Below are 11,382 nucleotides of genomic sequence, written 5' to 3' on the forward strand. Positions count from 1 at the left end.
GGTTGGATTGAGCAAGAGCAGGGAACGGTATCTCTGACCTGGTCAGGGATATTTGGAGATACCAACAGTTCTGGGAAATTCAAAGGCAGGAAGTGAAAAGAGGAGGAACAAAGGGGGAACTGCAAATTGTGCCCCTGTCTATAGAGGTCTGGTTCCCCCTCCCAAATTGTGCAATGGGGTGACTGGAATGTGAGGGTGACAGGGAGAGACCAGGAGAGCCCCTTCTCTGGGTTTGAGAAAAGAGGTGATTGTGTCCCTCTTCACCCCCCACTCATTGTCTAAGTTCCAACTGTTTCCTCTTCTATTTACTGTCCAAAGTCCCAGGGGAGGAGATGCCAGGGTAGAATCTCTTGGACACCCAGACACACAGGGCTCAAGGCCCTTGCCTGGATCAGCCCCCTCCTCCCCTCTCATCTAGTACCACCTGCTTTAGTATTCCTGGCTTTAACCCTTCTTTCTCTCTGTGTCCTGGGCTGCCTGCAGGAGCCAGTTAGTTCTCCATTCCTTAAACAGGTAACCATGGTGGGACTGGGATGTTGGGGATTAAGGAGACCGTGGTTCAGGAACAGTGGGGGCTGATGAGAAGATGTAGGGTGACTTGGTCCTAGAGGATATGGAGGGAAGGTTCATGGTCATATCAAGGGCCAAGTGGTCCCCTGAGAAGAGGAGACTCAACACAAGCTATCATCTTGACCTATTCAGGCCCTACTTCAATATCACCATGAACCTCTACTTGAATTTGCAACTTAGCCCCAGTCCAACCCTAGCCCTAACCCTAATAGCAACCTCAACTCAGTTCCAGCTCCAGCACCATCCCTGGGCACATCATGGAGAAGGAATTTCAAGACATACAGCAGCTGGACTCTGAAGAAAATGACCATCAGCTCAGTGGTGGTGAGGGGCCAGGTACTCATGGGCAGACTCCCAGGAGAGAAAATCCATTTTGGAAAGGCAAGTGTACAGTTTCTGGGGCTTCACCTGCACCCCCATCTCAGCTACCAATTGCTTTCTGTCTCCATAAGTTCTCTGTTGCATTTACTTCATGAGCAGGGACTGAGCGAGTCCCTCCAGGTGCGAGATGCTGGTACCTCTGTTTGCAGAAGGCCCTAGAAAAAGGCATGTGCCCACAGGTGTGGGGATCTCTGGAAATGGCTCCTTTCCTCCCTTCCCACCCAGGCAGATGTGTGCTGTGTGTGTGCATGCATGTGTACACAGAAGGAATGCAGAGCCTGGCAGAACTGTCTGGGTGGGGGTGGGGTGAGTTGGGGGTGGGTTGGGAAACCAGCATGGAGAGATCCTGGAAGTTTCCTGCCACCCGTAGGCCTCCTGTCTGGATCCTCCTTTAGAAAATTTTGAACACAGGCCCCAAGTGGTTGGGAAGATGTTTTAAGGTAAGAGAGATCTCAGTGGTTCTGGCAAAAAGGCAGGATCCAGGGACAGAGGAAAATGTCAAGTGTGGAGGTGCTGGTGATGGAGCTGGGCTCTGTGGAGACAAGAGGGGCTGGAATCCAAAGCTCAGGGAGGGGATTGGTCAGCCTGGGTTTGGGGGAAATCCTGCATTGCTGAGGCTGGGAGGGAGGACTGGTGCTGGGCAGGACAGGAGTGGGCAGAAGGGGTAGGTGTCCCATCCATGATTCTCTTTCCTGTGGAAGTGTGTTGGCAGGCCTTACCACTGGGTGGTAGACTCCATGGAGACAGAGTTCCAGGGCCCACATGATGCCCGGGACTAGAGAACATGCAACAACAACTTTGGTTATTGTTGAATCTTCTGAGGGGAAGAGATTCAGAGTGTGAGCAGGAGGCTTGGAGGAAGTCCAGAATTTTTGAAATTAATGGGAAAGGGAGCTCATCCAAACAGATCAAGGGACAACATGGAGGGGGAAGTGGAGGTACCGCAGCCCCTGCTGCCTGGGAGAGGGTCCTCAGTGGAGCTGCTATTTTACTGCTGACAGCTTCCCACTCTTCCTGGCAGTTTTCATGTGTATGGTTTTCAACAAATTTGGAAAAAAAAGCAAAATTTTTTTATTGTACCGGGGATTGTACCAACAAATTTGAGCAACATCAACTTTGGAAATGTTTTAACCATTATTTCCTCAAATGTTTTTGTGTGCTTCTGCCCCTTTCCTCTCCTACAAGGACTCTGATTTTATATATATATATAATATATATATATATATATATATTATATATATATATATATAATATATTGCAACATATCACACTTATATCAATGGTTTAATTGATGCTCTTTCCTTTCTCCTCTCAGTGTTTCATTTTATATGGTTATTGCTATGCCTTTGAGTTAACTAACTCCTTATGCATCTCTAATCTTCCATCAGTTCCACCCAGTGTATGCTATTGTTTCTTATAGTTATTTGTTTTTTGTTTTGGTTGTTTCTGGTGCGGGGGTGGGGAGGTAAATCTGGCCTCTGTTATTTTATCTTGGGAACAGTCTTCCTTTGACTTTCAAACTTGCCCAAGTGTATTTTTTTATTCTAGATATCACCTAGTCTTCATCTCTAGAAGTTCAACTGGGACTTTTAAATATCTTCAATAGCTCAGTATTTTGAACATATGGGATATAATTATGATATCAGTTTCAATGTCCTTTTCTGATAATTCTTGCATTTATTGTCATGTATACATCATTTTGATTGATTGATTGATTATTGATTTTGCAGGGTTGGGGATTGAAGCCATGACCTCATGCATCCTAGGTTGGCGCTTTACTACCGAGTTACATCCCCAGGTCATCTTGACCTTATCAATACCAATTGCATTTCCTGTTTTGTTGAATGCCTTGTCATCTTTGATTGAATGCCAGAAATTGTGAATTTTACCTTGTTGGGTGATGGATATTTTTGTATTCTAAATATTCTTGAGCTTTTTTCCTGGGATGCAGTTAAGTAGCTCAGGATCAGTTTGATACTGTGAGCCCCAACCATCTCCGTTGCAGACTTTCAGCTCCATCTCCTCAACTTGGGGAGCCTTTTGGACTCTGCCTTAATTTCCCCTTCTTGCCCCACGACCTGATATCTTTCTTCAAACAATAAGGTGGAGCAATTGGAGGACTCATCTGATTTGTTTCCTGTCTTTCGGGATCATTGCCCTTCATTGTCTGATGTCCAGTGTCTTGAGCACTGTTGTTTCTTGTAGTTGTTTGTTGTTTGTTGTTTTTGTTTTGTTTTTTTCTAAGCGGGGAGGTAAATCTGGCCCCTGTTATTCCATCTTGGCTAGAGCCTTTCTTTGACTTTCAAACTTGCCTATGTAGCACAGCACTTTACATGTTTTAACTCACAATTCCTAAAATAATATAGTCAGGTAGCTGTTTTGTTATTGCCATTTTATACATGAAAAAATGGAGGCACCAAGAAATTGAATGATTTGTCTGTGATGTCAGAGTCAGCTGGTGGCACAGCTGGTCAGTGCTTGCTGGGGTGACCCAGAGTTGGGGGTTCTGATCTGTTGGGAAGCACATTGAGAGATTGAACCTGTTGAAGGGCTTTCATACTGCATTATCCCACGGTGGAAGGGCTAAGGGAGGGTGAGAGAGAGAGAAGGAGAGAGAGAGAAAGGGTGGGGGGGGAGAGAGAGAAAGAGAAAGAGAGAGAGGAATCTAGTTCTATAATAATGGCATTAATCTACCTCCCAGCAGGCCCCATCTCATAACACTACTACATTGAGAATCAAGTTTCAGACACTTGAGGGGACACATTCTAACCATAGTAGGAGAGAAAGCAAAGGCATCAGGGAGGATGTAGTGGTGGGGGAGGTAAGAGGCAGGAGAGGCTATGCTCAGGGGATGTGGGTAGTAGAGGCATCAAGGGCACAGTCTCTCAGGGTCCACATGTCTCTGAGTGTGCTGTAGTGAGGAAGGGGACAGTCGTTAGTGTGCAAAAGTCTTGGATATTGGTTGGTCACTCACAGAGGCAGTGTCCAACTCAGGATGGTGGTAAGAGATGGCCTGAAAAGGAAGATTCTGGGATTTTGACTGAGCCTCCCCAGGATGTGGGGGTGCTTGGGTGTAATGAAAACAAGGAGAGAAGGAGGTTCGCAGAGGCAGGGCCCAAGGCAGAGAAGAGGCGTGGATGAATGCAAAAGTGAATGGTGGATGGTGCAAAAGCAGGAGCTCAGGCCTGGGAGGACTGTCATCATCTCAACCTGGAGAGCCAGCAGAGGGACAGGCCAGCTTGTGCACGTGAAGATATGGGGGTGTGAATACATGTGTGTCAGTGTGCATATGTGTGTGAGGCAGTGTAAGAATGTGTATCAGTAGCTGAGTATGTGAGAGTGTGAGACAGAGTGTGTGTGAATATGTTCATGTGAGTGTGAAATGAAAAATGCGTGTGTGAGTGGGTGACTGTTTCAGGTGCAGACTGATCAAGGAGCGGGAGAAGTTATTGTTGGATGATGGGGGCTAAGGAGAGAGTATTTACAGTGGAACTTGGGTTTCAAGGGGAACAAAGGTAGTGGGAATTGGGGATAGAGGATCTAAATTGGGGTAGATGAGTGGGGGAGTCTGGTTGGTGGTTCTTGGGGAGTAGTGGAATGACCTAGACTGAAGGATCCTAGTGGAATTTTGGGAAGGGAGGGATTGTTCCAGGTTTGGACTTGTATGAGGGATTCAGCCATTGATTTTAAGGAGAACACAGGGCCCAGCCTCTGGGGATCCCAGTCTGAAAGGACAGGTACTGTGAAAGGGCAGAGACTAAGGCCAGAGGTGATCTGGAGGTCATTCCTGCAGGTGGGCAGGAGGGGAAACCATTCATAGACATAAACTTTCTTAGGATTTGTGTCTAATAAAGGCCAGGTCTGTCCCCCAGACCCTGTGTGTCTATGTTTTAGGACCAAGATCTCGGTTTTGCACACAGCTGATGTGTGTACTGTGTCATGTGAATGAGTGTTGTGTGGATCTGTATAGGGGCATGTATATGCTGCACACTTTCACATGGGTGCAAGTGTGTAAATGTGTGTGTGCAAGGCCCCAATGCTAGTGTCAAAACCCACTGAATTCCCCACAGACCCCCACCTGGTTTCTTCCCCAAACAGGATGTGTCTTCTCAGACTTCTGTGCCTTGTGTTCCATTGTGATTTACTCTCCAGCTCCTGTCCCCTGGATGCCTGGCTCCTGACACCCCCTCTCTCACAGGGTCGCCTCCTCCCCAGCCCTTTCCACAGCGCCTCTGCTCCAGGTTCCATCTCAGTCTGCTCGCCCTGGGCTTCAATATCCTGCTGCTGGTGGCTGTTTGTGTAATTGGGTCCCAAAGTGAGAGTCGCAGGGCTGACAGGGATAAGGCAAAGGCAGGGAAGAGTGATGGGAAGTGTTGGGGCAGTGATGGGGGCAATGAGAGGAGAGGAGGTGAAGGCAGCATGGGGCATTTACAGGGTGCGAATGGGGGCCGATTATGGGCAAATGATGGGACCAATCATGGTGGCAGTGACAGGTGAAGAGGGGAACTGTCACACAGATAGTGATGGCAGACAAGGCTCACACCCCATCTTGTCCCCACTGTCTCCTGACAAGGCACACAACTGCAAGCAGAGTTGCGGATCCTGAAAGAATCTTTCAGCAATTTCTCCTCTAGCACTCTGATGGAGGTCCAGGATCTGGGCTTCCGTGGTGAGTGGGCTGGATGGCTGGTGACAATTTATCCACATAAGATTGCCAGGCTCTGGGCTGAGTCTACAATAAGGACATGGTTAGGGGCTGTGGAGACTCAGATTGGGATAGATAACCCAGCTCAAGAAGCTGGGCAAGGCTTCCAGGGATGCTGGCCCCTGACCTGAGGGGCCCTGAGAATGAATCAGATCAGGTGGTGAAGAAGAGGGAGGTTAATGACAGAGAGAAGCTGGGACAGCCAGCAGGTGAGGAAGACCATTGCACATTTTGGGACTTATGGACAATTCTAGCATGAGGTGAGCTAATGATGGAGCAGTGGTTATAGGGCAGAGAATGGTATGGGGCCAGACTTTGCAGCAAGATGTTCTGACTGAGTGGGTCTTAGTTGCAAGAATATGGGGACCTAGTGAGAGAATTTATGCAGCACAGTATCCTGAGTCTCTGTGGCAGTGTGGGGAGCTTGGGTGGTCCAGGTGGTAGACCAGGCAACATCTGGGACAAAGTGATGGTCCCCAACTGGGGCCCAGGCATGTGAGGCTGGAGGCATGGTCAGAAGGAAGAACAGAGGAGAAACTATTTAGCTTCTCCCTTTTCAGGGGATGGTGCAGGTGACAAGGTGACATCCCTGGGAGCCAAGCTGGAGAAACAGCAGCAGGAACTGAAAGCAGGTCAGAAGCCCTCCCTGAGTGTGTGTATGTTGTGGTGTATGTGCATTGTGTGTGGTGTGTGTGGACTGTGATATGTTTTTGTATATGTGTAGTATGTCTGTATGCTGTGTGTGAGCTTTATGTATATGTGTGGCAGGTGGTGTGTGTATGAGGTGTATATGTATTGTGTGTATGTGGTGTGGTGTGTCTTGTGTGTGTGTATTGTTTGTGGTGTGGTGTGTTTTATGTGTGGTGTGTGTATGGTGTGTGTGTGTGTGTGTTTGCTTCCCCAGCCAACAGCTGGAGTCTTGTACCTGGTCCTGGCAGGTGAGAGACCCACATGTCTGCTGCATTGCTGTCTGTGCATCTGTCCCCTAGATCATGCCACTTTGCTCCTACACCTGAAGCACTTCCCAGTGGATCTGCGCACCCTGACGTGTCAGATGGTATTTTTCCAGAGCAACGGTAAGGACAGGGCATCTCTGGTTTCACTGTGTCTGTCTGACTGGCAGGATCTCATCTCCTGCTGTCCCTCTCCTCTCAGGCACAGAATGCTGTCCTGTTAACTGGGTGGAATATGAAGGCAGCTGCTACTGGTTCTCTCGTGCTGGGAAGACCTGGTCTGAGGCTGACAAGTACTGCCAACTAGAGAATGCCCACCTGGTGGTTATCAACTCCAGAGAGGAGCAGGTGAGGCCAAGTTTCCCAAAGGCAGGAGGAAACCTTGAACTCAGGCTGGATCAGGAGGTTCAATCAGCTTTCTTTATGTCTTTTTAAGTTAAGGAAGAGTTCAGAAGCAGAAGTTGGTAGAGCCCTGGTGTAGGGGTGCCAGGCTAACTCAGGCACAGGTAAGGGCTGCGGAGTCAAGACCCCAGACTCTAGGAGTTGGGTGAAAGCAGGCTTGTGGCGAGCAGCCTGCAAACTCGTTTATTGCAGGAACAGGTATATATTTTATAAATTTCTTGCCCAGTCACAATGTGCCACAGGGGATCAGACCACTGGCTCCTATACAGGTTCCCTTGGTAACACTGAGTCAACTTGGGGCAGCTGTTTACATTCCTAGGTGGTCAGAGCAGAATGCTCCTCTCTGCAAGTTTACACACTTGAGACATTAACTGCTGCAAGTCAAGAACTAGGATTTCTCCCAACACCCTGGGAGGTTCATAGTGGAGCAGCCATTAATACTAAGAGGTTCGAGACTGTAGTTAGGAACTTGTGCAGAGAGCCAGGAGCCAGGCAATCAGGTGATAAGGAGCTAGCTAGGAGAGAGTGCCAGTCAGGGTGACCTTGAGGTCAGGACATGGGAGAACCAAGTGGAAGATTGAGAATTCCTTCTTGCTGGCCTTTGATGTGATTGTCACTTGCGGGGAAGAGAGTCGACAGGATTACGGTGGTTCTCTTGTAATGGATAACTGGGTCCCTTCCCTTCTTACTGCTGCCACCAGACAGTGACCCTGAACACTGGGGGAGAACCAACCTGTTAGAATAGGTGGATGTTTTTGGAAAAGGAGGGTAACATTGGTAGCATTTACTGGGTTCTTGCTATGTTTCAGGTACTTTCATCTATTTACGTCTCTAATCTTTGCGACCCTCTTGGGTAGGCATCCTTATTATCTTGACTTTGAAATGAGGGCCTTAAGGAACAAAGAGGTTAAGTGACTTGCTACAGAGCTAGTAAATCATGATGGAGCCAGAGTGCAGATCCATTCAGCCTACTACTCCGTGCTGCCTTAGTACTGTGGGGTTGATGGGGGCTTTGTTCCATATGAACTTGAAATTGTTGCAATACTAAAGCAATTAAGCCATGTGAATGTATTTATCAATATTTTCTATCCATCAGGTTCTGCAAGTGCTTTGCATGGTAAAGGGATTGCAGACATATTTTGCTTTACTGACCAGGTTGATATTGCCAACGTTTAATCAGTTTTGGCTTACAACATTGTCAATTTCATGTCATTTAACCTAAGATCTCAGCCCTCTATTGATTTGGCTCATAAGTTCATGATGGCTAAGCTTCATGGTGGATGGTGCTTCTGTCCTTATGAAGTGAATGCCAGTGGCCCATGGATGCTTTTGCCTTGAATTTATCTCTTGCTGACATAAATAACATGGTTCTTGATTTCTTTTTGCTTGCATTCGTCTAGTGTCTTTCAGTCCATCCTTTCAGTTCCAATCTTTTTGAGTCTCTTTGTTTTAGATTAGTGATTCTCAGTCTTGGTCACATGTTGTAATTCTTTGAATTATTAAAAAGTGTCAGCCGTGGGTTTCATCCTCAAAGACTCTGATTTAATTAACCTTGGCTCATCCTGAGCATTCCCCTGAAGGATGCTACTGAGCAGCCAGTCTTAAGGTATTTCTCTACATTTTCTTTTCGATTCTTAAAAAAATCTAGAAAGAATGATTTTTCTTTTAACAGGTGAATATATCTTATTTATTTTTGAGAGATATATTTAATCCTAATTCTAGTTTTAAAAAGTTTTTTAAAAAATGCTTATTTTTTCACATTAGCTCTGTGAGATGTGTTCTTTCATTTTCTCTCCTACAGTATTTTGAAACAGAGGTGGTTTGTTTTTAGTTGTTCTAGTGATTACTCTTAAAACTTTAAGTGGTAGGTTGAAACTTATTGATTTAAAAAATTTGAATTTATATTAATTTCCATATGAAGGATGAGGATTTCGGCATACTTTCTGTTCTTGGGGTATGATCTCCCCACAAAACTATAAAATCACAGGCTTTTAGAATAAATGCTTGCCTTCCGGGTTTCCTTCATCAACTTCTTTTTCTTTCTTGGGATTGAACCCAAGGCCTTGCACATCCTAGGCAAGTGCCCTACCACTTATATCCCCAGTCCAAGATATCTAATATCTTGTCTCCAGGTCCCTTCTCCCCAACTCTGTTGATCCCTCTGAGTTTGGGAAGTAGTATCACCAGCCCCTGAAGCCTGCCTCTTCATGCACAGGACATTGTCTTATTTGCATTGTCTTATTCTAGAATTTAGTGGTACTACTGTAACTGATTCTGCCCCTGAATGAGGGGATTGACTGTAATCTTGATTGTGTTCCTAGGGAGTGTGAGTGGAACTAGCCAAATTTCCTCCAAATGAAGGTGGGGATACTGCACGTGCTGTTAAAGGGGATTCTTAGGGTGTATACTAGTCAGTCCATCCCTCTGTTTACTCCACAAAATCAGGGACAACATCTTCCCCTGCTACCCTACCAAACCATGGGATGTAAGTCCCCTAGAGTAGCCATATCTATGAGAGGGCTTGCTATCAGCAAGCTCAGAGACAGTTTCACCCAAGGCCCTGCCAACTGATCAACTGGGCTGCTCCCTCATACTCAGGGCATGCTTCTATCTTTAGTACAGACCTCCAGATGCCAGGTAGCTGGGTCTTGATGGGGCTCTTGGTAGTGATCCCAGGCTTGGAAGCTCTGGGGCCTGGAATTGACAATTACACATAAAAGCAGAAACAACTAGGGGCAGTTAAACCTGAGAGACAAGTGACACAAAGATCCTTCATGGGTTTTGGGGTCTTTGTGGGCAGCAGGAATAGGAATTCCATGAGTCTAGAGCTGAGGGAAGAAGACAGGGAGCAGACCAGAGTTAGGGTAGCTGATGTGATGGGAATGGAGTGGGACCAGAGGACAGTGGTCACAAACTAGATCCTGGATTGGTTCTTACAACTACCTTGCAATGTGTGAGTCATAATAGCACCCAACTTAGAGTGCTTCTGAGGATTAAATGAGATAGTCCTTGTAACATACTTAGCATAAAGTTTAGCTATGATTACAGAGGGGAAACCAAGGAAACAGTTGTGTTGGGAACTGATGCTTCAGGGGGGGCAGATCAGCTGGAGAAGGCTGAGGGAGGCATATGGATGCCTGCATGGATGAAGGAAAAAAGTACAAAGAACAAGGAACTAGCGACTCCACCCCCGTGTTTTTCCAGAAATTCATTTTACAACACACAGGCGCCTTTCATATCTGGATAGGCCTCACTGACAGTGATGGCTCCTGGAAATGGGTGGATGGAACTGACTACAGGCATAGCTACAAGTAAGTGGCCTCTATTCATCCCCTTGTTAGTTTGCCCTGACGACAACCACAGAGCTTTTGGCCCCAACAGACTCCTTGAGGTCCTTTGAGGACCAAATTCCCCAACCTTCTCCTTCCTGACTCTCTGCCTCTAAGGCTGCACCTTCAAACTCTGAACCCCTCGAAGGCTTGTTTTTCTGGAGTAGGGGCAGGGTTGCTGGGAAATGGCCAGCTCAGAGCTTGAGCTTTGTCTTGTCCTCTTAGGAACTGGGCTATCACTCAACCAGATAACTGGCAGGGCCACGAACTGGGTGGAAGTGAAGACTGTGCTGAAATCTTGACAGATGGCCGCTGGAACGACAATTTCTGTCAGCAGGTGAATCGCTGGGCATGTGAGATGAAGCGGAATATCACTGGCTAAGAGCCCCGCTCCAGCACATCTCTGTATAACTTGTACCCCATCCCTGCACTGACCCCAATATCTCTATTGGGAATTCTGCAGAAAGGAAGAAAAAGAGTCTGGGTTATGGGGAGAGGCTGAGGAAAAATGGAAAAGGGGGTGGTTTTATTCAGACCCTGGGAAGGCTGAGAGTCTGCCTCCTTCCACAGTTCCTAGTAGTTATTATAATTTTCAGCTGTTTCAATGGAGTAGAAATAAATACTTGAAACTCTTTGTGGCCTGGTTATTTGGAATTGGGACATGCAGAGTGTGAGGAAATGGGAGAGAGGAAATTTTGGAGGAGCAGAGTGAAGTACTAGGGAACTGCTCCTTGATACCAATCCCAAGGCACCCTGTTCAGGGAGGGGCAGAAGAGATGTGGAGAAGAAATGTTCAGTGGTTGGCACTTCGATGGGTTGGAGGGGTTCCCCAGCTCCCTAGGAGTTCCCGAAGGTGAAACTTTTTCTGCATTTGGGGTCTCCCCAAACTGGGTTTTGCAGGGAACACCCCTCTCCAACCTCAGCTTCCAGGGGAAATGTTTGCCAGATGGAGGAGGCTCAGTAATACTCCTGCCCACCACTTTCAACATGGCTGCTTCTTTGGGGCCCCAAACAGATTTAAACATATCTCCACCACAAGGTG

The 11,382-nt window shown here is 47.0% G+C and overlaps 1 protein-coding gene across 11 annotated transcripts; it reads left to right on the top strand.

Annotated features, from left to right (window-relative positions):
- Positions 1–334: 334 nt before the first annotated feature.
- On the top strand, positions 335–10,972 carry Asgr2 (asialoglycoprotein receptor 2). 11 transcript variants are annotated; one of them, XM_047547698.1, is made up of 10 exons: positions 335–513; positions 797–951; positions 2,682–2,749; positions 5,104–5,266; positions 5,525–5,620; positions 6,217–6,288; positions 6,595–6,732; positions 6,812–6,957; positions 10,216–10,322; positions 10,566–10,972. In XM_047547698.1, exons 2-10 carry the CDS (start codon positions 828–830, stop codon positions 10,720–10,722), a joined length of 1,071 nt encoding a protein of 356 aa, XP_047403654.1. In that variant the 5' UTR covers positions 335–513; positions 797–827; the 3' UTR covers positions 10,723–10,972. The 11 variants fall into 11 exon arrangements, with proteins under 11 accessions (XP_047403654.1, XP_047403655.1, XP_047403657.1 ...); XM_047547699.1 differs by having other exon boundaries at positions 336–513; positions 6,646–6,732; XM_047547701.1 differs by lacking the exon at positions 2,682–2,749 and having other exon boundaries at positions 336–513.
- Positions 10,973–11,382: the final 410 nt, after the last annotated feature.

Source organism: Sciurus carolinensis, chromosome 3 (assembly GCF_902686445.1).
Source record: "Sciurus carolinensis chromosome 3, mSciCar1.2, whole genome shotgun sequence".
NCBI classification, from domain to species: domain Eukaryota; kingdom Metazoa; phylum Chordata; class Mammalia; order Rodentia; family Sciuridae; genus Sciurus; species Sciurus carolinensis.